This window comes from Phoxinus phoxinus (assembly GCF_949152265.1).
Source record: "Phoxinus phoxinus genome assembly, chromosome: 8".
Classification (NCBI taxonomy): Eukaryota; Metazoa; Chordata; class Actinopteri; order Cypriniformes; family Leuciscidae; genus Phoxinus; species Phoxinus phoxinus.
Window position 1 is genome coordinate 31,019,361 of NC_136883.1, and position 26,266 is coordinate 31,045,626.

Below are 26,266 nucleotides of genomic sequence, written 5' to 3' on the forward strand. Positions count from 1 at the left end.
CTTGTGTTATAGTGGGAAGTTTCAGGGGAGAGGCTTTATGATTTGGTTTTAAACATACACAATGTTAGCATTAGCTGTGTGGAGAAAGAAAACCCAAAAGCCAATGTCTAGGATAGTGCATTTTTAATTGTTGTGCTTGGAGGAAACAGGACATTTTCTCTGAACCTCATCCGACAACTATAATACAGTTAAACATCAGAGGTCAACTATAATCTCTTCTGTACATATGAACAATACTGACTTTAAAAGAATACTTGTTTATCCTAAACGTTCAATACAGAAGACAAACGAAAGTTAATGCGCGCTGCTTCCAATTTCATAGTTGGGTTTCACACAAGGGAGGGAGGAGGGGGTCAAAGTTCAAGCCAGTCACTGAGCACGCATGAGAGTAATTGAAAATACTAATCATGGCTTAACGAACAAAAACAAAAATATCCCGTGTTCGCAATGGCGGTACTTATTGCCACATTCAGTTTGTTTGGAAACGAGTGAAAAAATATGAACCAAAATTTAATATTACAAACAATATATACAGTTCTCATATTCCCTTCAAAAGTCCTCCAATATACAAGCGTTCACACACACACACACACACACACACACACACACACGCACGCACACACACACGCGCACATACTAATCTATACAACATTTAAGTTCCCAGTTATTATTTACACATATTTGGTAAAACCCTGATTTCGACAGTTTTAAAAACTCACCTTTCACTTATTTAATGATAAAACACGATTGATTGAAAATACTAAAGAGCAAAAAAGACTACCAGCTCTTACTTTGATCCAAAACATTTGACCTAAAAGGCAAATTGTAAAGTGTTCAAGCAGTCTTTCTCCTGTTAGTTTATCTTTCTTTTTTTCCTCAAAGTTCTTTACTTAAACAGTTGAATATATTAAAACTATGGTCCCAAGAGTACACAATGTAATATATTGTAACAAGTATGGACAACATGTACAAATACTTAAATGCTGCCAGTAACCTAACTTCACAAAATAGAGGGCAATAACAGACCGAGGGCAAAGGGAGGGCAGTGGGAGGTGTCTATCCATGGTTACTGTAGTTTTCATTACAGTTGGGGTCCAGGAACCAGATGTGGTCTTGTGAGAAGTTGTTAGTGTTGTTGTGGGGCAGAAGCTGCCTTGCTCTGCTGCTCGTGGAAGCTCTGCTAGGGTTGCTGATGCTGTTGCTGCTGCTGGTGGTGGTGTTCACCTGCTGAGCTCCTCTGCTGCTGGGAACGGGCAGATGCGACCTGGGCCTCGTCACTCGCCGAGGAGAAGAGTGACCACCGTCAGTCTTTTCAGAGACAAAGAAATACACATATTTGAACAAAAATAAAAGAAAGAATGTACTTCGAATGTGCTTTGTTCCAAAAACTAGCAAGGCGACCTACAGAGGCAACATTTTAAGGCAAATCCAAGATGGCAAATGAGGTGTTCATTGGTTCATTCTCGTGTTACGCAGCACGTTTGAGCTTCCGCAAGAACCAATGATGTTTGTTCTCGCGCGTCAAGCAAGTACAGTTGCGCTTCTGTTTGATCAATGTTTATATGGGAATAAGAGCCTAAATTCAATCTGTTCATCATATAAAGTGGTCGAGTTTTTTCAGAAAATTTGTTGTAAATCGCTCCATTCATAAGGATTAGTTTTACAATCTCTTTATAAACTTTTTGAAGCTTCAAAGTGGTAGTTGCATGGCTGTCAATGGAGGGACAGAAACCTCTCATATTTCATAAAAAAATATCTTACCTTTTTTTTTTTAAGAAGAATAAAAATGAATGATTAAAACATGAGGGTGCGTAAATGATGACAAAATTTTAATTTTTGGGTGAACTACTCCTTTAAAGAGTTAGAAGCCATAAACCAAACCAAACCAACCTGCTATGAGGTGAATCACAATATTAAAAGTATTTGAAACTCGGACAAAAAGAAAAAGGTAAAAGACTGTACTTAACAGCTTAAATGAGAGTGAAAAATCTACAATCCCATGAAGCCCTGCAAATAACCCAATTAAAAGCAACAGATAAACAGAACACATGACACAGCGTTCTAAAAACACAGTGCTCAAGTTAAAATAAGTACAACTTCTAAAAAAACGTGAAACGTTCCTTTACCTGGAGTTAAAAGCAGGGTTTAGAATAAGCGCAGTGTGAAATGTCCTTATCTGTGCACTATGTAGAGTGTCCAAACTGGTTATTTATAAGGGTCCGTGACAGTTAGGACAATGCCTTGGAAGAACGCTACCTGTAGGTGTCTCAGTGGGCTTTGGAACAGAGCCATGGTGTTTTATCAAAGGCTTGCCTTCTGTGGTGGAGGATAGGTCATATCCACGGCACCCTCTGTTGTAGCAGGGAGTGTTTGGGACTGCGTGACCTCACCATCACTCATCTGAGGAGTGGGCGGACTTGAGTCTGGAAGCATGATGAAGTCCTCTTTAAAGAGAGCAATCTGTACCAGGTAAAAGAGGAAATGAAAACAGCTCGTCAATTCCTAGAAACTGCAAGGCCACGTGCTTTACTGTGCCAGGCTTTGTTTAGCTTGAACAGAAACACAAGTTTTTTTGTAGTAGACAGACTAAAACTTAGACTAGAAGATTAAACCACTGCTTTGTAATGTGTATGTAAAATTAACAAAAAAAATACCAATAGTGACAAACTCTATTTTTAAATTTTCTGAGTGGTGCTTGTACGGGCAAAATTGACTTCCATAGTAGGAAAAAAACATAATGGAAGTCAATGGGTGCCATCAACTGTCTGGTTACCAACATTCTTCAAAATATCTTCTTTTGTGTTCAACAGAAGAAACTCATACAGGTTTGAAACAACATAAAGGTGAGTGAATGTACATTTTCAGTTGTGGGTGAACGATCCCATTAATGCAAGTCAGTTGGATTTTTTTCTCCCCCCACTTTATTCTCAAAACTTTGAGTTTGGATAAATTTAGTTTTTTTAAAAACTTTCTATTCATCAAAGGATCCTGAAAAAAAGTTGATCAGTTTCCAAAAAAATATTAAACAGCACAACTGTTTTCAACAATTATAATAAGAAATGTTTCTTAAGCACCAAATCAGCATATTAGAATGATTTCATCATGTGACACTGAAGACTGGATGATGAAAATGTAACTTTCCCATCACAGGAATAATACATTTACTTTTGATCAAATAAATTCTGCGTTGGAGAACAAAAATAACATAATCTTTTTTTGTACAGAGCCTATTAAAGTCTATTACCTTGCTTATGTCTGGCTCAGATTTGCTAGAGCACATGGTCTGGAGTTCTCTGATGAGGTCCGTCTCGTCATCGGAGTAGAGAGAAAGACCCACAGCAACTCCATCACTGAGTCTGCAGGAACATCCACACAGAATCATTGAGTAACACTGCCATCTGCTGGTAGCACTAACAACATGCACACACATAAGATAACCAACCTTGCATGATTGACATTTGTCAGGGGGTGAGTGCTGGAATTGGCCAGAGATCCTATATTACAAGAATAAAAGAATATGGATTATTTAGACAATTTTATGGAAACAAAAAGTTAAAAGCAGTTTGCTTCATTAGTTGAGGTGCATTTACTGCAAAATCAAAGCCATCAGTTACACCTTCTCTTAAGGAACAGCTAGAGTTCCTCCCAGAGGCGGGGCTTCCTTTCTTCCGCGGACTGGTATTGGCTCGTCTCCAAGCGCCATTATCGCGTCCTTTTCGGCCCCCTTTCCTGTAGGCGGAGCCAATGGTGGAAAGAGGGAAACATCCTCCTTGGAACTCTGGTAACAGCCTGTCGATCTCTAACCACACAAACAGAAAAAGAGTAAAATATGTTTTACGCGACCACCAATAATTACTGCACTGAAAGATTTAAAGGGGCTATTTGTAGAATTCAAAAACCCATGTTATTAGCGACACCGGTGGCCATTAAGTGAATTGGAGGCAGCAACTTATTGCTTGTGTTCGCACTCTAACAGGCCCCCAATATACTCGTGGCGAAGTTCTTTTTTATTCTTAACATATAAGTAAAGAGTTGTTGGAAATACAGAGATATACTGTTAACGAACATCCCGAAGTCGATATTTAGATGAATATTTAAATATGTGCTTGCCGCTTTCCTCTCAGCAACAAAATAAACAACTAAAATGACAGCGGTGAGAAAACAGGGAGGCTCTCGGGAGCGTGCTTAAACTTAACATCCTTTTTATTTTCCCAGCAAAAATATTCACATTTCTTCAAATAAAAATCAGCCTGGCTTTCAAAGACAATCTAGGAAGTTAGGAAGGTCTCTTTTTTTTTCGATGAATGCATTCAAATTAGTGTCAGTGTTAGTAAAGCTACTTTGAATGTAGTCTCGCATGGCCAGACCTTCAGACTGACGGCAAAAGGTCTGGACTCCATAGCAGCTACATGTAAAGCAACCAATCACAGTTTGTTTTGTTCAGCTTTATGTTCGGGGGCATGAAAATGTAACGTCGATGATGTCCCTACGATAACAGAATGGCGTGCAAAACTCTTAGACGTATTTTAAAGAGTCTATGCTGTGAACTCCACATACTTTTGAAAATCCAGTGTTTCGTTGATCCTGATAAGTGCTCATTGTCACAGATATAAACACGACAGCTTTCTTGTTCCATGTGGGGGTTTCAAACCACGACGGCTTTGTTTCCAGGCGGACCGTAAATTCCTGTAGAATTCAACCAATCAAATGATGACTTCTAAACTCCTGAAGTGTTTCCAATTTTGCGTGCCATATGCATCAGCCAACGGTCTGTGGGAGCGACTTCTGAGACTGAGAATACTTTGAATGTGGCTTCAGTAAGTATATCAGTACTGAAATAGCTGCATTATTGTAAAATCAACTGAGCTACTGTCAAGCTACTGGTAAATGTAGTTACATTTGTCGCATGTTTTAGTTGAGTCTGTTCCCCAACACTGGTGCTGTACCTGGTCTGGGCAGTGGGCAGCCTTGCAGCACAGCCTTATTCAGAAGGATATTGAGAGCTGCTTTGACAACCGCTCTCTGACCTGGGCTCAGACCTTTGTTGTTGGGAGACCGTCGTTGGGCGGGAGAGCGCTTGGCTGTTACTCTAGATATAACAGCGTCCTCGACCCGTGGAACAATCACTGCATTCCAAAGCCTCACTAACCACCTAAACAGAAAGACACAAGGGCCAATTTTAACATGAAACACTGCCTGTCATAGGAGATACTAAAAATAAATTGCATGAATAGTTGTTTAATTTCAAATGACAGTGTTGTGAAAAATAAAAATGTTTCGATACACAGATTCTGAATATTTGAAATGTAAATACTTGTTTTCTGCAGTATCGATACATGGTACCAGCTGTGCTTTATTTACTTGTTTTGAAATAATCATTTTTTATTTTACAGGGCAGTTGTATAACAATTGTCTTAGAAATATTATTATTATTATATATATTCATATTAATTCCAGTATTGTGACAACACTAGATTGACATACTTTGGAATGGCCTGGGTCTGTTCTGGATTCACAGGGCAGGAGAGGAAGATGTAGGGTCCCAGCAAGGCCTCTGATGTCCCCAGACGCGACAGACAGGCGTTGAGCTGGTGCCACACTGAGCACACCCAAGAAAGAGCTTTGTGTACGGGATCATCAGATGTCCAGCACTGGCCCTGAGTCTGCAGAAACACAGAACATCCAAGTTAAAGGGATAGCTCACTAAAAAAGGAAACATTTTATGCTTAAAAGTCTCCATTGTTTGTAACTGCAACTGGGAGGAAAAAACTGTTTATGTGCTCCAATTTTTTTTAAAAACTAACTCAACTAGATATCAAAATTAACAAATTCAGCAGTCATACGCTACAACACAATAAATTACACTAAATATACTAACCCGGTGTTTCTCAACCAGTGGGTCACGACCCAAAAGTGGGTCACATGACTGTTTTGAGTGGGTCGCAGAGTGTGTAGTCAAAAATATATATATATTTTTTTCATTTTAAATGTTTTTCTGATGCAAGACTTTTATTTTGAAATATGTGCATGAAGGCTGACAACTCTTCTGTCAGACACAGTAAAAAATAAAAAAGGAGTGCATGAAAAAAACACATTGTGATTAAGTATCTATTCAGTGTGTGCTATATATCACTTCACTACCAGTATAAAGAGGAAATTAAATCACGACCACGCAACGTCGTAGTTACGTTTAGTAAGTCGTGAAATTACTAAACCGTAGTAACTGGTATGTTGTGTGTTAGCTGGGAAGAATTTGCATGCAGGTTTTCATCAGGATCAAAGATTTCATCAGCCCTTATGTTTTATTAATAGTTCAGGTAAGTATTGTGTATTTACCATGGAAACTCTAGTTTTTGTAGTTACCAATATATCACTTTATTTTCACTTATTTGATTATTTTCTATATTTTAAATGACTGTAGTGTCTCTTACCAACTTACTAACTTGTATCTATACTAGTTTGGGTCTGTAAGTCAACCATTTTTGAGAAATAAATGAGCTTAGTTTGCTTAGCGTCATGACCATGGGGAACTGTGAGTCCCATGCCAAAACCAATTGAGAATCACTGTACTAAACGATCTTGACTAAATTTAGATCTGAATTTCTATTTTGGAGGTCTTCCCTCCAGCTTATTAGATAATGAAGCAGCGCTGACCTTGTGGAGGAGTTTTCTGCGGAGATGACGCCCCAGCATGCCATTGAGGGGCTCTGTGTCCCAGCGCAGCTGAACCCAGCGGAAGTGCTGCTGTAATCGTAGCTCAGCACCCTGCAGGCGAGGCTTAGCCAGGGTGCCAATCAAAAAACTCCCTTCACGGAAATAGTAGAGCCCATTGTGACCTGCCCATCAACACGAGGAGAAAAGAGTTGAACCGAAGCGCTATTTCAGGTACATTGACTGTTCCTGCGCTGCTACATCTGTATCTCACCATGATTAAGGGAGAGCGAATAGACAGATCCCCGGTTCTCCAGGGCTTCGCACAGGTCTCCCAGGATGTGGCTGAGAGAGTGGGCTCTCTCCAGACCCTCAAGAACCACCACAACACAACGCCCAGCGCTGCCTTCATGCAAAGACACCAGGAACCCTGATACAAGACACAACTCCATCAATACCAGACATACCACTATATATCAAAGATGCAATTATTTAAGGAATATTCTGGGTTCAATACAAGTTAAACTCCTCAAACAACATCATTTGTAGTATAATGCTGATTACCACAAAAAATACTGTGCAAAAATCAAGGTTATGGTGAGGCACTTAAAATTCACTTAAAAGTGAATGGGTCCCATTTTTGGAGGATTTAACAGCAGAAATTTGAAGCTCATAATTTCATAAAAGCAGTAACATTTATTCTTAACATATTATTTGAGCTATAAAGTTGGTTGTTTTACAGCCATGGCAACACATCTGTAAAATTGTATATAACTTTACACAGTAAGGGTTAGTGAGTGATTTTTCACATGCTAACAGACATTTTGTTCACATTTTGTGGCTATACCATTGAAACTAAGTATTTTAACATTTACAAATGTACCATTCCCTTCCACTGTTATATTGTACTTTCTTTTCTTTTTTTTTACAAGGTACATGCCAAAATCATCAGTCATCAGACAGTTCCACAATAAAACCTCATAGTAATTTCTGAGCATTTCAGATTAAACGCATGATAAACTTTATGGAAATTAGGTTCTGATTTCCTCTTCCTCTGCTCCTTTGCCGACACCATCGGCCGAGATATGTGACTCCTCGACACAGTGCTGCTCTTACCACAGTTGATGAAGATCTCCAGCAGGTGCTCTTTTGATAGACTCTCATCTATCTCCACCCTGATGACATCACAGCCAATCCCCTGGGCCCCCTGTCTGTGCTGCAAACACACACAACAGGTGCATCATAAACACCATGACTGGTACAGATGGATGTTTACAGCACATGAGACATACTGAGATTCAGAGATTTAGCTCATGTTTAACTTTTACTTGATGTTTGTACATTTGTGAGACTCTTAAGTCAACATGAAATCAAAATGGACCCTATTTACTTGTAATATGCTGATTTGCAGCTCAATAAACATATTTTATTATCATCAATGTTGAAAACTTATGCAGCTTCATATTTTTGTGGAAACCATGATCATTTTTTTGGAGAATTCTTTGATGAATAGAAAGTTCTATTATAAATGTCTTTAAATTCACTTTTTATTAATTTAATGTGGTGTATGTTTTTGAATACATTTCATAAATTTATCGTTGCACTTTTTATGTACATCCTTATGTACATCCTAATAGGATTTAGGCCTCATATAATCAGTGCCTAATGTTCAAAAAACATTTAAATGAACAAAATGCATTTACTTATTCATTTTGAAACCCTTTGGATGAAATGTAAAATATGAATATTTAAAACAATTGATAATAATTACCTTGATATAATGAGAGATCTGGTTGGCGATATACTCCTGAAAGCTGCCCTCCAGCCCATGGAAGATGACATTATGATACTGTTCCACCTGACCACAAACAAAAACACAACCGAGTTTATCCACACTGGTAAATATCATGAACAATGGCACATGTATTATTCATCTATATCAGGTTCATTCTATCATCCATGCCAAATATTTTATTTATGCAGGCTTGATTACTCAAGTGTGTCTTGGAGGGTGTTTTGTTGTCTTAAGTTACTGCTTGTTGCACTGCATCTGCATGCATCTTCTATTACATCGTTTTAAAACACAAATAGCATCTGTTGCCCCAAGGTGCCGAACTGGTGGTGGAGGCTCAAAGCATTTTGTTTTGGTCCCAAGGTATTATAAGGACTTTGTTCCCTCTCAGCACTCTTCATCCAAACTTTAAAGATCATCCAGACATGCTAAAAAACTCTTTGACGTGAAGAGTGAGTCAGCGTACCAGGCGGACATAGTTCTGCAGCAGCTGTAGAGGGATCAGGGAGTCGTACGTCATCTCATCCAGAGTGCACTCTGACAGGCCTGACAGAAAGCAAAATTATAGCAGCCATGAGACATGAATCAAACCTACATGGTATATCAAAGAGCACAACACACAGAGGACATGGGAGACCAGGAGATCTGTGTGAAATGGATTTGAGCGAGGACTTCACGCAGTTGTTTTGACGTGCTGTTGCATGAGATGGAATTTTCTGGAGCCCAACTAAACATCATGGTCATGTGATGACAGGGAGCACAGCATGGCTATTCATTTAAGTGTGGAAACCCAAGAGATCTGCTGGTTCTTTCTATCATGGGCATAGTGTAACTCTCTGCTTTACCAAGAGAATATTTGATACAATTTTGATCATTTTACAAAACATGTGGCAACACTTCACAATGAGGTTCAATTTGTTAACATTTGTCACTGCATACATATGAACCATGAACATTAAATAACTATGAACAATACTTTTAATCTAATTTAATGTTAATTTCTACATAAATAAATAAATGTTTAACAAGAGGTCAAGAGGCATTTATTTGTCATTTGCATAGTTAACACTAGGGAAGAACTGTGCATTGAAATGCTTGAACATGTCTTACAAGTTATACCATGTAGAATGGAATGCCATGTAATGCAATACTGTTCAAACGTTTAGGTTTAGTAAGAAAAAAAGAAGAAGAAGAAATTAATACTTTGAAATAAATGGATCAAAAGTGACAGTAAAGACATTTACATTGTTGTAAAAGAACATCTATATCAGATAAATGCTGTTCTTTTGAACTTTCTATTCATTAAAGGGTTAGTTCGCCCATTTAAGACATGAAGTTGTATGCAATCCTTACCAGCACTATAGTGCATACACACTGACCCACTCTGTGGTCACCTCCCTGGTCAGAGTTCTGGCCGCTGGAAGTTTTTCAAGAAAGTAGTCCTGGTTAGTTTCCGGGGCCTCAAAACTGTGCGTTTTTACGTGAAAAAATTATTTGCGTTTCAAAGCTTGATTAATTTACATCACAAAAAACACTCCTACCTCAGTTTTAATCGGCACTATTTTCTTTCCATTTCTATCAATCCACGCTGCTGTCAACGTCAACAGTGCGCACGGAAACTAACCAGCACTACTTTCTTGAAAAACTTCCAGCGGCCAGAACTCGGACCAGGGAGGTGACAACAGAGTGGGTCAGTGTGTATGCACTATAGTGCTGGTGAGGATTGCATACAACTTCATGTCTTAAATGGGCGAACTAACCATTTAACAGTTTTCACTGAAAAGTCAGCTATACTAACCCAAGAATAAATAATGTTTTAAAATAAATTAAAATAGAAAATAGTTATTTAAAAAAAAATAGAAAAGAAAATTGTTTACATTTTTACTGTATTTTTGAATGCTTTAACATTTTTTAATGAATTTCAAATAAATGCAGTCTTTGCAAGCTGAAGAGACTATTTTATCTTACGGATGTATCTCCTAATATTCTAATTTGGTGCTCAAGAAACTTATTAGTATCAGTGTTGAAAACAGTTGTGCTGTTTCTGTGAAAACCGTAACCATTTTTAGGAGTCTGTTAATATGGGTGACAAAATGATTATGGACTGCTTATGTATGAGGTGTGAAATAGGCCTTATTTTAAAAGAGACTAAATTAAACGACTGCAAAGCTCACCTTTAAGATGTATGGTAATACGTTGACTCAGGCGTTTCCGAATGAGGTCCCAAGGAGACTGAGCCAGTTCCTCTCCCGGCAGCCAGACAGCATCACCTGAACAAGGAAAATCATTCGGATCATTCAGAGCCGGGATAGATTTGCTAGATGTACGTGTCTGCTTATGGTGAAAGACACGGATGTGTAATCTTTACTGACATGGGATCAGTTTTCATCTACTGTTTTGAGCCATGATAAATGAGCTTTTATCCTCCTCTCTCTTTCCTGTCTGTCAGTCTCCTCATGTTTTCTGTCTGGAATAGTAGAGAGTTATCAAGTTGCTCTCTGTAGGCCAAATCGCTTCATTTTGACATCTGCTCTTGGTGTTTGGAAACATCTTGTCTTAAGGGGGGAGTTGAGTGTAAACAAAAAAAAAAAAGAAGTGGTGAGAGAAAGAGTGCAAAGGAGACAGGGAGAAGGCCAGAGGGGTGTGAAAGAGATAGGTGAGAACTTGGAGAAGGCTAGTTTATTTTCAGCAGCCCTGCATGACAACCCTCGGGTCGAGCCAAGCGGAGATAGACCCCTGTCCCACGTCCTTCCCTATTTGACCCAATGTGGTGTTGGACAACACCCAAGACAACAGTCACATTCAATTCATGCTCACTAGAGCTAGTGTCAGAATAACTACTAAAGAGCCTTCACAAGTAAATAATAGCACATTTGTGCGGATGTGTGTGTGGTATTAAGTTCTATATTCAGAAGAAGTTTTATATCACAAATCATACTAGTGGCAGATGTATTAACACATATTGGGCTCATTGGCCGTCTGTTTTTTCTTGCTTCTATGACAACAAGAGTTTAAAATCGCTGAGGTGGGGAAATTAAAACTTGAACAGTAACCAAGGGCAATTCAGGAAGCGCAGCAGCTGTTCATAAGACTGGGGCCATCCGAGAATAGCCATCGCAAACGTCTCTCTACGCTACAGGTTGCATTTCAGAGCAATCATGAAACGATCATGGCTGCTTCTGCACTGTGCATTCAAAACATGTCAGTGTTTTACAAGGGGTGATTTTCACCCAAAAAAATTCAGGTCATATTTTACATCAAAATTAAAATTAAAACAAATACGAGGGGTGAACATCACCAAGAAATGTTCAGGTCATATTTCACATCAAAATAAAAACAAATAGAGATTTTTTTTTGTTGTTGTTGCAAATTACCATAAAGCAAAAACTGCAAAAGAAAAAGACAAAAAAAGGGAAATAAAATGATTATATTATATATATATAACAGTTTTTTTTACAGATTTTTAATGTAGGGAGAAATATAAATGATATACTCTACCGTAAAAAAATAAGATATTAATACTTCTATTCAGCAAGGATGGATTAAATTAAGTGACCGTAAAGACATTTACATTGTTACAAAAGATTTCTATTTTTATACATTAAAAAATTTACTGACTGGGTAACTTTTGAAGGGTAGTGTACAGTATTTGTATTTTCTTTTGGTTTTGAGGTAAAATATGATCTGGAAATGACTCAACACATAACACCTCATGTTATAGAGCAGGGGTGCCCAATCCTGTTCCTGGAGATCTACCTTCCTGCCAAGTTCCAACTACAACCCTGATCAAACACAACTGATAATTAACCAGCTAATTAAGATCTTCAGAAAAACTTGATAATTACAGACAGGCGTGTTAGAACAGAGTTGGATCTGAACTCTTCATGTAGGTAGATCTCAAGGAACAGGATTGGGCAACCTTGTTATAAAATTAATCTAAATTTCTTGGCAAGTTGCTAGTTATATTGTAAGATGTATATGTGATTACCTATAATCACTGAAGCCATGCTGTTAGTAGAGAGGCCCAAAGTGTCTGCTTTATCCAGAATTTCCTGCAGTTCCCACCTCCCACAAATTAGCTGGAGGTGATTGGTCAGCAGGTCACTCAAGCTTCCTGTTAACTCTTCCCAGCTGGTATTGTGGCGAATTGTAACTTTGCCAACAGTGCATCCATCCTCCAGGAGATCCACAGGGCAAAGACGCTCCAGTGAGCACATGAGCACCTGTACAACCACTGTGTACAAGTCTAAAGTAGGGCAGAAAGCAAATGTTAAGGGTTAAGGCTATGGTCACTTATCACATAGTGGCTAAACCTGCCAAACTATCACATTTGTACAAAGCTCTATCGCTTAAATTATACTCACCCAGGTTCTCTAGTAGATCTTTGCAGTCATCTGTGGCAACATCATGTATGGTGCGATTGCATTTGTCCCTCTTCTCCATGTCCTGTTGACTGTGGTAACACAAAACCTCCAGGCATTTCTGTAAAGTAGGAAGCATGCAAGCATGTGTTATCAGCCACTTCTGAATATTATTTTCTGGTATAAACAGTGTACTTGGGATCAAACTCAAACATGTCACCTTGTAGCCCCTGGATGCAGCAATATGGGCAGCAGTCCAGCCATCCTGGTTACTGTGGTTGAGGATGTGACTGGCCTTGGTTATGCCAGGGTGTTGGAGCTCCGGATTGGAGTCTGAAGGAGATGCAGGGAAACCCAGGTCTGGTTCAGGTGATGGGTGGTGTAGCAGGAGCTTCAGAGGGCCCACGTGACCTGAACTGACAGCGGCGTGCAGAGCTGTGCAGTTGTCCTGAAAACAACAAACACTTTCACGCTTTTAAGAGTTAAACTTAAGAAAAAAAATCCACAAACATACTTATCTACAGATATACACGTACTTACAACAAAACAGATCTAAATAATAATAATATAAACACACACAATATGAACCAACCAGCAAATATAAAAAAAAAAAACAACAACCTTAATTTAGACCTAAAGAATTTCCCAGGATATTTGGGGGATTTTTCAGCCCAGTAAATAAGAGCAAACTGAGAAACCATCCAGGGCATAATTAAGTGTTTCTAAAATAGGGACTGTAATTACATTCTGAACAACACATACTGTAGACCGCAAAATACCCACGCTCAACTGTTAAGGTAACCATGGAGATGAACAGAGGGCCAGTATTTCCTAACGTGTTTAGGAACTCCGAATGTAATTGACATTTGAGAGACACTGGTGTCAGTGCGGAACTGAAAACTCACAGTCGTGACATGTGAACGGTCTGCTCCTGCATCTAACAAGACTTTCACACACTCCACATGTCCCTGTTCACAGGCCAGGTACAGAGGGGTCCTTCCCTGCAAACACTCCTTCTCCAAATCAGCTCCACATTTTACAAGAGCTTTCACACACCTACCAATGAAAGAGCAGCTGAGATTGGTATCATTGCATAGAGAAACACAGAGACAAAAAATGTTCTAGATATTGTAGACCCTGGTTACACCCAGCACTACCATCCAATTTTGTTGATTTGATCGCAGCGCTTAATACACAATGCAAAAGGAGTCCAAAACGTTGATTACTCAAACCACTTGCTGCAGTTGTCATGTGACCACATCACATTTCATTTAAAATGCTAATCCGTTTTGATGCATCCTTGACATGTGACAGTACCTCCTACTCACCAGTCAATCATGCACTGCATCAAAGCAAAGGTTTTAAAACAAGCCTGTTACATGTGGCTTTAAAAGAGCGGTCCAATCTAAAATTTCAGAGAAAATAACCAAAAATCACAAGAGTTAAAACACCACAACAGCCAGGGAAAAGAGAACAGAGGACCCACCCATGGTGACCATTTACAGCAGAGGCATGTAACGGCGTAAATCCTGTTTCATTGGCAGCTTCAGCAGATGCCCCTGAAGTCAGCAGCAGATTTAAGCAGTCTATAGAAGAGACAAAAACACATTATTTACACATTAACATATATATATTTGCATTGAGTATATGTACACAAGACAAAAGCACAATGCTAACAAAATTCAAAAAATGTTATGCATACAAATGCCAATCTCCCCAGCACGTACCTGTGTGTCCATTAAGAGCAGCAGAGATCAAGGCAGAGGTTAATTCATGTTGACGATGATGAATATCCAATAGTGGATCTTGGTTAAGCAGCATAGACAATAAAGTGACATTTCCCTGGGAAGCAGCTTGGAGGAGAAGGGTTTGCCCGTCATCCAGGGGGACGGGGTCACCACAGGTTAGCGAGGGGACTATGGAGGGACACCAGCCTGGGAGGGTTCAAGCAACAGCAGTAACTAGTGAGGCAGGGTGGTTGTGTTGTGTCAAAATGTGTTCCCTGAACCAAAACATTACCCAGAAGAACGACTCTATTTGTCATACAGAAATAATTTAAGGCCACTGGCGCAGTGAGTATTTAGCAGTATCTAAATTACCCTCCAGACAGATGAACATACAAAATGTGTGTTAAAAATGAGAAGTAAGCCAAATTTGTTTAAAACAAAGGATAAATGTTTATGTGACGTACACATTTTGGCACAACATTGGAAATGTATTATTCTAGAGAGTTTATCTGCAATTCACACACTATATACAAATCAGATCAGTTTTCAAATGCTAATGTCAACTTCATCTGTTTTTAGGTCAGGCTAAAAACAAATCAAATAAAAGACAACTCAACTTGATAAATCAAATCAGGCAGCATGCGGTTTATGGTACACTAATGAAAGTCACGCATCGTAAATTGTGTCAGTCAAACTGAAACATTCTAAACATGGTGCTGATTGTGAGAGACATGTCAATTAGATAGCGTTAGAAATATGGAAACTACAGCAGAGAAACCGAAGAAATGTAAAAGAACAGGGCACAATGCACAGGAATACTACTGGCAAATTGGCACCTGTATGTGAAAACAGAATTCAAACAACTCATCTTGCAGTGTGGATGTAACTAGTCTAGTATCTGAGTGCTAATGCTAAAGCATGTTTGTAAATAGCTTTGTCTCTAGGGATTCTCTATGTTTATCTTGGTTAGTGGAGGGAGTTTGGAGAGAGATAGATAGAGATATGCCGTTTCATTAAGGTCCAGTGGAAAGCATAAGATTATTGTCTCTTTTCTGGGTTAAAATGGGCGGCAAAGAGAGCAGAGGAGCCTCAGAGAACTGCCATGGCTGAGTGGCTGCAGAAAAAGGGAGAAAAGGGCTAATTTTTAGCATTTAGCGATGACAGCTAGCTACCGACATCTTTCAGAGCTACCCTGTGGATTAGTCTCTAGTGACATTGAAGAAAAAAAAACTCTGCTGGAATACTTGCTCTGCCTTCAATGGTGTTATAATTGTCTTTCTTTGGTGTTCTCAGAGAGCTATGGAGAGGCCTGCAGAGACAGGGTGGTATTTCAAAATATGAGAGAACTCTAAAGCTTCTGACACTGCTTCCAAGGGGAAAATCTAACTGCAATTGGAGCCGTCTCATTTATTTGGCTTACAGACCAGTGCATGACTCTACCTAACTGACATCTCTGTCAAAGCTCTTTTGGAACTACCCAGCTGAAAAGACCAGCATATGTTGCATCTTTGATGTTGGTCCCTCCCTAGTGTAGGATGCGGTGTTACTGGTGTTTCCGCCAGGCTTCTTAATTAGCTTTACCAGCCAGACTTTACAAGAAATACCATACTGGTTGACCAGCAACCAGCTAGACTAACACCAAATCAGCACTAACCAGCCGGATCAGCAAGGACATTCCTGCTAATCTAAGCTGGTCTTTTAGGAAGGTAGCATTTTAGCACAGGGTTGTCCAACCATGCTCTTGGAGGCCTACTGTCCTGCAAAGTTTAGTTCCAACCGTATTCAAAAACATCTGAATTAGCTAGGTCTTAAAGATCACTATGAACTTTCAGACAGGTTTGTTTGAAAGGACACTTTGTAGGACATTGGCACTGCAGGAGCAGAATTGGACACCTCTGCTCTAAGAAAATAATTTACACTTCTCAAACAAAGACATCAATGGTATATCTTAGATGTAGAAGTAATTGCTATTGTGCAGAATCAATGCATATTGTGCAGAATCAATGCATAAAGACCTATTTATGAATATTTAAGTGCAAGTCACGACATAAACAATTATATTGGGTTAGTTGTCTAGAAAGGTCAATGAAACCATTGAATAAAACATTTAAAAAGGCAGGGAACACCACATTCACAAGTTGTTTTACAGTTAGGTCAAACAAAGAAACAGATGGCAGCATGGACACAGTGGAATTGTAAGTTTAAAACATTGTGGGAAATGGTTAGTGGTGGAACACAGGCAGAACCATGCTGTAGGTCAATGGGAGGAAAGGGGAAAGAGCAGCCTCTGGCATCAGCTTCAGAATGGGTTACAGGAAAGACCCCTAGAGACCTGCATCGTCAAGAGAGGGTCAACCTGACCTATTTGTATCTATAAGTGATTTGGTCAAGAAACTGTCCAGACATAGATAGGTTCCCTCAAGAATCATAAAAATGCTCTTATCTTGGTTATGTTGAAGTACTGTGTTTCAACGGCAAGTAACCCTAATAGATTATGAATACTCCTCTCTTGGTTCTGTGTCCTCCTCTGCTAGGACTTACTGAGGAATATATCAAGAATGGAAAAGGAGGGTAGTAGAAAGGAGAAGCAGTGAAAGTAAGGGTGAAGAACAGAGCACCCTTTTACCTGATGCTGCTGCCAGGGTGCTGCCCGGGTGCTGGGGGCTATGGGACGGAAGACTAGATGGGTTTATGGAGGGACTAATGACAATGGTAGCTGTGGAGGAGGTGGTGACAGGGGGACACTCCACACATGCTGCTGTCGGCTGCTGCCCCCACGGCCAGCCAGTACAGGAAGCACCCACCTGTGACGCAGTCAAGGCTGGGACTGTACCGCCCAAATCTAGGGAGGGCTTTGGAGGAAGCTGAGGGGTGGCAGTTGATTTGGCAAGGCCCACCCCCAGTCCTGTTCCTGGGGACCTGCTGGCTTCACCTACTACTTTGATTGGTGGGTGTGGAGGGGATGGTGTCTGGGACAGTCCTGGTTTTTTTGGTGGGATGGGGGGTGGGTTACCCCTGTCGATGCGGGCCACAGTTGGTGATTTAAGGCCTATCTGGGGGTGGCCTAAACGCCCTGTGAAGGGTCCTCCCTCAGATGTGGAGTGTGGCAAACCAGGCCGAAGGGCTGCAGGGGGTCCCCCTGCTGGAGGGCTTGTGAAGCGGGAGAGAACCTGTGTGACTGTGTGGCGAGCCTGCTGTTTGGCAGCAAAGTTGTCTCGATTTGTGGGGGACAGATCGCGGGAAGGAGGGCTCTGGTTTGCGGTTCCATTTTGGTCCTGCTCTGAGGCAGAGGGTTGGAATTTGTATCGGGCCGCCTGGACGCGGGGACTGACCCCAGTCGGCAAGGTAGCAGACACACCAGGTGAATGTGAGCCATGTGGATGCGTTTGGCCCTCTCCTCCATTTTCTGCCTGAGAGCTCCCGTGGTGTAGCCCCCGTCCAGCACTGGAAGTCTTAGGTAGGTTCATGCTAGCATAGGTAGAACTTGTAGGCTTGACTGGGATAGAGAGTGGCACCTTCTTAGCTGCTTCATTTTCATCTGTCTGAGAGGAAGCAGTCTTGTAGACTATTGCCTCAGTGCCCACAGCTACGGATGCCATAGTCTTGGGTTTAACTGGGGCAGATGCTGGGGTGACAGAAGGGAGTGGTGGGGCATCTTTGCATCGCTCAGTTCTTAGCTGCTCCACCTGCTGGCGGAGATTTTCGCTTTCAGCCCGCAGCTCCACAGCCCTCGTCTCCTCGCGGCTAAGCCTGGCACGTAGCTGCTCTCGCTCTGTGTCAAACTCAGCCAGCTGTTTCTCCATCTCTGCTTCCATCTGTTGGCTACGACGTCGCTCAGACGCCAGTTCTTCCTCTAATCGTCCCACAGAACGACTGTCCTGCTCAGTGCGGGACGAGAGCTCCTCAAAGCGCTGGTTCTCTTCAACCACACGAGCAGCTAGCTGCTTGCATTCATGCACCAGTGACATCACCACGTGTTTGTTTTTCTCTCGCTCATCCTTCAGCTGAGCCGACAGCTTCCTGTGTTCCTGCTCCAGGCTCTGCAGCTGCAGTTTCTCCATTTCAAGCTAGACAGCAGCAGCAGGGCAAATGTGAGACTCGCAGAGAGCAGATAACACACATAAAACAGGACAGTAATTATTAAACAATTAAAGGTGCATCAGTCTTTCGGACAAAACTTTGTAAACATGCCATGGAAATTACTTAAAACGACTACTAAAATCAACTGCTATAACCTATAACACATGCAAGAAAAAAGGTGAACTTATTGACACTACAAGTTAGAGGTAGAAGTTCAAGCTTTCTTTGCAGGTTTAAGCTGCTTAGCCTATGAATAAATGAACACTTCCCCAGAAATGAGGAGATGAAAGAAAACACTTAAGCAGTGGCCAGACAGAATCAGACAGTAATCATTGTGATAAACAACTATACTATTCGTAAACATCTGTACTATATATATATATATATATATATATACTGTATATGAGCTGTTGCATTAACTACAGTACCGATGCAATAAGAGAACTGCCACCATAACAACCAAGCACAAGGGTTTATAATTGGAAAAAAGAGCTGAGTTCACCCAGTGTCTGTGTAACATGTAAATATGCATGCTATGTACCTATATATAAACTGTATCTTATAATACATAAAGTCCTATCCTACAATATAACTGAAGCCACTGAGATGGTGAACACAGCTGATATCTGGTCTGCAGAAGTGCTGTGCAGTGAAGGGTCAGGAGTCACTTAGAAAGAAGCATGCGTGTGTGTGAGTGTGTGTGTGTGCGCGTGTGTGTGTTTTAAAGTTCAAGGCCTGTATTGATATCACGTAGCTACTATTCTTCGTAGCACTATCTCAAATAGTGAGATATAGATTGAAGGATGTGTTTGGCAGAGTGTTTTAGAGCGTAGCATCAATTTCTCTCTTTCTCTGACACCTCCTCTTCTTCTTCTTAAATACCATTATTGCTTGACTTGTCTGGCGCTCTTTTTCTTACTCTGCTTTTCTGACATGCACTATACTTTCATGGAGGTTAGGAAAAGTGGATTTTGCCTAAAAGTCTTTTTTTTTCTTCCTGTCATCAATTTTTCCTGCCAGAACAATATCAGCATAGATGGTGTAGGCAAATTACTACACACCCCCTAAAAAGACACACACAGGTGCACACATTGCATACTAGAATATATTCCAAGAATAACTAGGAACACCTCAGCAAACCTCTGACAGCAAACTTAATCAAGTCAACGTAATCCTACTGAAAAGGATGACTTATTTCAGATAGAATATGTAAATAATCTTAGAATAATTCACACAATCCTTTATGTAGTCTTGCTCTGTTAAACATACAGTATACACACAATTATCACACAGATCTTACCCTCTTCTGTCTGCTCTCAGCGGCTGATAGCTGGGCAGACATCCTCTCCTGCATCTTACGGCAGTGGGCCATTACAGCTTCCAGCACGGTGATGGGGCTCGCGCTAACAGGCCTGCAGTCCTTTGGTCCCGTCCCTGACTCAAAGTCCCTCTGCATGGCGAGGAATGGGTCCGTCAGACTGAACTGTCCATATCGCTCCTGCAGGAACACTTCTTTCCTTCGAGCCTATGAAGAACATTTTTGAAATTTTAAAAGATTGTTTTTTCAATAGCTTTGCATTTTCAAAACTGTCTGTATTTAATATTACTCAAAATTACCCTTGTTTGGACACACACACACATAAATATTAAGTTACAGTAGATATTCTGACTAAGGTGTGTATAAGACCCAAACTTCTGATACAGAAACACAGTATGCAAGCTGTCCTTTTCAGATTTCCAGAAACAGTAACTAGGCTATTTTTTTATTTACATAGTGGTTACATAAAGGAATGAGGCTAAATTCGAATAAATATCTGAATAATCGTGTGCATGTAAAGACAAAAAAAGAACAGAAAACTTCTAGAGATCAAGAGGTAAATACAACCCCTAGCATCATTATGATGCCAATGTGGTACATGTGGGATGCTGGCAAATCATTGTCAAATAACAACTGAGCAATTATTACACATTATGTTACCGCAGTGATGCATGTACAGTAAGTGGTGGGTGACTGCCAAGAGACAAACCGCCAACATTGCTCGTGATCTTCTGAGTATATGCTTTGGGAATTGTTTGAGTGTGGGAACTTACTAGTGCACAAGGAGAACTTTAATAAATAAATATTCTACTTTCCAATGCAAAGACACACACAAACCTCTTAATACATCCTGACATGTTGCACTCAAACATACATGCTCACAAAGAGCAGGTTAGCACTTTTTCAGGCGTGATCATTGAGCCTGTCGTTTACTTAGGCCGTGTCAAGACCAACTGGTCATCTCAGCAGGGTAAATTAAGGGCCAACCATGTCACCCCACAACAAACAACCAAATACAAATGTGATGTTTTCCTTGACACAAATCAACACAGGCAACTGACTGTATTTCACTGCAAAGCAACCAGGTTAACTGTAACTACAGTACTTGGGTCAAGATGCTAACCGTTTCTATCTGCAGTGGGACGAATAATGCACCTTCATCACAATGTAAGAATTCAGTAAAAATATAATTTTAACGATAAAAGAACGTTTTTTTTTTTGCTATTAGTTATGTACATTAGGGTTTTTTCATATATTGTTAAGATTGGTGTCATTTGATGAGGCAGAAATATATTATTTGTTGTAGCTTTTTACAATAAGCTAAGCGCTATACCTGCTTAGCATGAGTAAACATTCTATATTCTTATACCAATTCTAGCTAGCCTCCGCTTTGTTTGACAATACTTCGAACGTCAACAAGAAGTGACGTCACCCAACATCGCTTAGAGCACTTTTAATGAAAAACACACACAAATCATATATTGTCGTAATAATATATTGATTAGCTTCATGTTTCATCTGTACAAATGTTTAGTGTTCGTTTCTATGTCTATGCACAATACAAAATATGGAAGTTTAAACCTGTTATTCGTTGCAGGATGAGGAGGACGTTTTATGATTTAGTATTTTGAGTGATGTACAGTCATGTGCAGCGAATGTGTCTGTGCATCAGTTTCACGAACAGTGTCTGAAGCCACTAAAGCGCTGCAGATCGCATAATTCAGTGGAAAATGAATAGAAATGATGATTCGGGAAAAAAATATATAAAGTAAACGTGTAAAAACAGCAATATTTCTCCAAATGTGCACACTTTTGGACTAAATGCCCTATTGTGTCATTCAGCAAAGCATTTATGCAAATAAACCAGAGCAGACGTGATTGAGTATAGATGCGTCTTGTTATTCTATTGGAAATATCAATCCTAAAACTACTGATTAATTCATTTGTAATCTGAATTAAAAATTACTGTCACTGTAGCCATTTTTATTATAAACACTAAACAGTGGTCAAATATCAAATCTAGAGTCCTAAATCCCTCTAATGATACACAGTTTGCCAGGATTGAATAAGAACGACATGTATAGTGTGCAGTTGATGTACATAACAGTAATCTGGGGCAGCTTGCAATCTTTGCGTGATAAATGTTTAATTAAATGTTACATTATTAATACATTAAATGAATATTTATAATGTTTACTATCTTAGTGTTGTGCTTTACCATGAATGGTGTGTTGTATGTGTATGTGTATGTGTGACACTGTCAACCTTCTATATTTATAAACATTTGTGGAAAAGCAACATCTAATGACCTTTGATTAATTTTTACGTGGTTGTCACTATATTATAAAAGGTATAAAACAGATTTTAGTTCTTTAGTATATTAACATTATATATATTAATGCTCTTTTTTACTGTAAATTTAAGTTACATTTGTAAAACAAAAAATGTATGGCAACCGCAGCTGCAATTTTTATCGTAAATTTAAGATTTTTTTTCGGTTAAATGACTCCAAGAACATTATAAAGGATTCGGTGTCACAAAACATGCTCAGTGTCAGGCAACCCACTGGGCTGATCTACACTACCCATCGTTCCAAGATAAGTAATACTATAAAATGAACAAGCAGATCAAAAGGGAGCGATAATCTACAAGTTTACTCTCTACAGGGTGTCTATCTAGCACAGTCCGTGTACTGAAAGCAGGAGGAACCATGCAAAGAGCACAAAGCATCCTGGAGGCTAATGCCCAGTTACTGCTTCACCAAAGAAGGAAATAATCATGTACAAACACACACACACACACGCGATCCCTGAGATGGACGACTCTCATTGCAATTGTCAGGATCGCTTTACTTCTGCTGTGTATCAAGGCTTTCAAGGGCATAAAAGTTCTCTGAGTGAGTTGCTTTCAGTCCACTTAACATGAACAGACAGACCAGTGCTGGACCAGGCTTATTTCATTATGAGTGCAGTCTGTCATATAAGTGGAAAACAAAAGGAAGTGGGTGAGAAATATTAGAGCCAGCTTCAAATCAAAGGAATCTGCATGGATGGATGAAGTTTCAAAAAGACTGAGCATTACACCATGGTCTACAACAGAATATTGATCAAGTGGAAAGGAAGGATTTATCATCTTCACAATCCTTATGGTGGTTACTCCTATTATGCAGTACAATTTTTAAATCTTTAACTGCTTATGTTGTAATTTAAGGCAGTATTTTTTTTTATATATATAATATACGTATATAAACGGTATGCCACAAATGCTCTGGTCAACCTCAGGCACTTTTTATTAATTGATAATACTTAAAATACCTTACTGATATGTATACTGTTGTTCTCAGCGATTAAGTTACGGTAGATACCATTAAGGAGCTGACTTTTGTTTTAAAGGGATACGACATATTGTCATAAAGTCATATTGACACAGGAAAGTGATAATATACTGAAACTATCGTTAAAAATATTACAATTCAAGAAAACATGTTTTATTATTAGCAAGACCCTCAGAATGTGGAGAAACATTATAGAGAGACAGTTTTGACCAAGATGAATCCAACATGAATAGCCAGTTCTTGATTTTAAAAGATACTTGACCTAGGAAGCACAGCATGATCACAACTGACAGAGATACAGACCAAATTAAAACATACTTCTGTTATTCTGATCAACAACTGTAAAGGACCTTAGTAAACATCGCAAAGTCTTGAGGAAAAAAGAGGAGCATGAGGAGGGGGTTGAGGGAGAGATTGAGAGCAAGAGAGAGAGAAAGATCTAAAGAGATGGGAATCTGGAGGCGGGAGAAACGTCTGTGTGTCACGGCAGATAGAGAATGGAGGGCTTTGAGATTCTCAGCCATCTGGCACTTTCCTCTAGGCTTTCACAAATCTCTTCTATAATCACAGAGGCTGTGCCGTCCCTCCTCCTCCTTATGTACTACTTTATCTGTCCATCACGGACAAGAGCAACACACAACACATTCCGTGGGTATCAAGGGTAAAGAAAGATGATCAGAGATCAACATTCTTGTTTAAAGTAAAAGGCGGAGGAAACTAGCCACAAATCAACAGAGTAATGTCTGACTGCAGGGCTTGATATTAGTATTGTTACTGAAACATCAGAACAAAGCAGCTCTACAAAACACTTATGTTAATTCGAACACAAATTGTTTAGCTCGTTATAATAAGAACATGATTTATTTGTCCCTTTCCATTATACTGTAGAAAGAGATTGAGAAGTCTTTTAGTACATCAGGCATTCAAATTGCAAGAAGATTATTAAAAGGGCCATATCATACATTTCTGTAATCCACTTGTAATTTAAGTCAAAATTTAGCTTTTGCAAGACCATTTTTTACTCTTGTCACTTTAATTTAAAGGGACATTTACTCGCCCTCATGTCGTTTCAAACCTGATAGCTTTTCTTTCTTCTGCAGAACACAACATTTATTTGAAGAACGTTGGTAACCAAACACCATTGGAGCCAGTTCACTTAAATTTTATATATATATATATATATATATATAAAAGACGACATTTCTCAAAATGCTGTACCTTCTTTTAATGTTCCACAGAATAAAGAAATTCATACAGGATGTTTGGAACAACGTGAAGGTGAGTAAACGATGACATAATTGTCATTTTTGGATTAACTATCTCTTTAATATGTATATTTGGGCAGGCATGAGCTAATATGCATCAATATCATAGCAATTTGTGAGTAACCCATTTTAGTTTTTTGGCATCCAAATGATGGACTGCAGAGGAAGCAGGAAACATCTTATTGCCCATTAAATGCCAAGCCAAGGTTACTTAAACAGCTACTGTACGTGTCCTGATCTGACTCGGTTTTTAGGGGATGAATAAGACAAGAAACCCTGTTGAAACTTCACATACTCTCTCTGCCAGAGTTTGAGCTTAAATTGTGTACACAGAACTCCTGGTGGAGTTCAGGCAGGTCTCTGGTATTATTAGCATTAACCTTTACAGGCACGCGCTGGCTGAGTGAGGGGTCCAGGGCACCCTGCCAAAGGGGAAGAGGCACTGAAAATGAGCAGAGAGAGAGGGGAGGACAATGACGGTTTGAGGGGAGTGACGGGGATGACTGAAACTGGGAACCAAGGTGAGGAAGAGCCAATATACTTTCCCTACGAGTATGATTATCTAAAAAGTATAATTATCCAAATCACTTTAACACATTTTTTAAGCTTTTTTTTGTGTGACAATTTCTGTTGAAAGGTGAAGTATCAAGTCACTTCCTCTTAATGTCATTGAACTGGACCAAGCCAAGGCCAATGCAAGTGATACGTTTCTATGGGAGCCACAAACCCCAAAAATCTGCCATGGATTTCCAGCATTACCCTCAGACATATTACACTGACTAGAAGAGGTTAGCTCATGTGTAAGGCTTTTCTGTGAGAGAAAGCTCTTTTTCTGTGTCTCTTCTGTTTGAATGTGAGTGCATGTCCAAAGACTCTCACAAGGGGCCTTTCAATTAGATCAACACAGAGCTGGCTTTGTGGGCCAAGGACTTCCGCAGCTCTCCTAACCCAAATGCGAGATCAAAAGGCATCAGGCTGGTGGAGGGGAACATTTTAAGAAATGTAGTCTTGTGACAGTCACATCACAGTTAAACACTATATTAAAAGTAGAAGAGATTCTGAGTCAAACATTTTCACAGTAGTTTTCTTGGACAGATTGAATGGCTCCATGTTGACGATCAGGCAGTATAGCATTTGGTATAGAGCCTGTGTATTGTTTGGTTTTGGTAGAAAATTAGGGCACTAGGGGTTTCTATTCAGGGGGTAAAGGGAGAGGACAGGGTCCACAGGGGGAGAGAGAATCTGGGCAACCGAGGGGTCCCTACAGACCAACCCACCCCCCATCTGAAAACCTCCAGTACCAACCACCATCTGTCATACCCTCTCATTCAAGTACTAGCCCTAACCCATAAGTACAACCCTTAGTGCCTAAGGTCGAAAGTGAATACGCAATTTAAATTAAAGTATTTAAAATAATACTTTTATTCAGCAAGTTTGCATTGAATTGTTCAAAAGTGATGGTAAAGACATTCTTAATGTTAAAAAAGATGTCCATTTCAAATAAATGCTGTTTTTGAATTTTTAATTGATCAAAGAATCCTGAAAAATGCACCACGGTTTCCACAAAAATATGAATCATTAATATAAATATTAAGCAGCACAACCGTTTCTACACGGATAATGATAAAAGCACCAAATCAGCATATTAGAATGATTTCTGAGGGATCATGTGACACTGAAGACTGGAGTAATGGTGCTGAAAATTCAGCTTTGCTATCACAGGAATAAATTACATTTT

At 39.7% G+C, this 26,266-nt stretch overlaps 1 protein-coding gene across 1 annotated transcript in view; it reads right to left on the reverse strand.

The window, feature by feature from the left end:
• Window positions 1-107: 107 nt before the first annotated feature.
• Window positions 108-26,266, reverse strand: part of cttnbp2 (cortactin binding protein 2) — a 41,549-nt gene continuing 15,390 nt past the window's right edge. The window contains exons 3-23 of the mRNA XM_079620769.1: window positions 19,912-20,136; window positions 17,158-18,598; window positions 14,532-14,738; window positions 14,291-14,390; window positions 13,710-13,860; window positions 13,025-13,252; window positions 12,808-12,925; window positions 12,432-12,689; window positions 10,618-10,713; window positions 8,910-8,989; window positions 8,423-8,509; window positions 7,768-7,867; window positions 6,926-7,081; window positions 6,655-6,836; window positions 5,485-5,663; window positions 4,947-5,152; window positions 3,617-3,799; window positions 3,443-3,494; window positions 3,245-3,356; window positions 2,314-2,460; window positions 108-1,308 (exon numbers count right to left, since the gene is read on the reverse strand). Of these exons, the coding sequence (XP_079476895.1) occupies window positions 1,057-1,308; window positions 2,314-2,460; window positions 3,245-3,356; window positions 3,443-3,494; window positions 3,617-3,799; window positions 4,947-5,152; window positions 5,485-5,663; window positions 6,655-6,836; window positions 6,926-7,081; window positions 7,768-7,867; window positions 8,423-8,509; window positions 8,910-8,989; window positions 10,618-10,713; window positions 12,432-12,689; window positions 12,808-12,925; window positions 13,025-13,252; window positions 13,710-13,860; window positions 14,291-14,390; window positions 14,532-14,738; window positions 17,158-18,598; window positions 19,912-20,136 (4,560 nt within the window). The 3' untranslated portion in view covers window positions 108-1,056. The remainder of the gene's footprint in view (window positions 1,309-2,313; window positions 2,461-3,244; window positions 3,357-3,442; window positions 3,495-3,616; window positions 3,800-4,946; window positions 5,153-5,484; window positions 5,664-6,654; window positions 6,837-6,925; window positions 7,082-7,767; window positions 7,868-8,422; window positions 8,510-8,909; window positions 8,990-10,617; window positions 10,714-12,431; window positions 12,690-12,807; window positions 12,926-13,024; window positions 13,253-13,709; window positions 13,861-14,290; window positions 14,391-14,531; window positions 14,739-17,157; window positions 18,599-19,911; window positions 20,137-26,266) is intronic.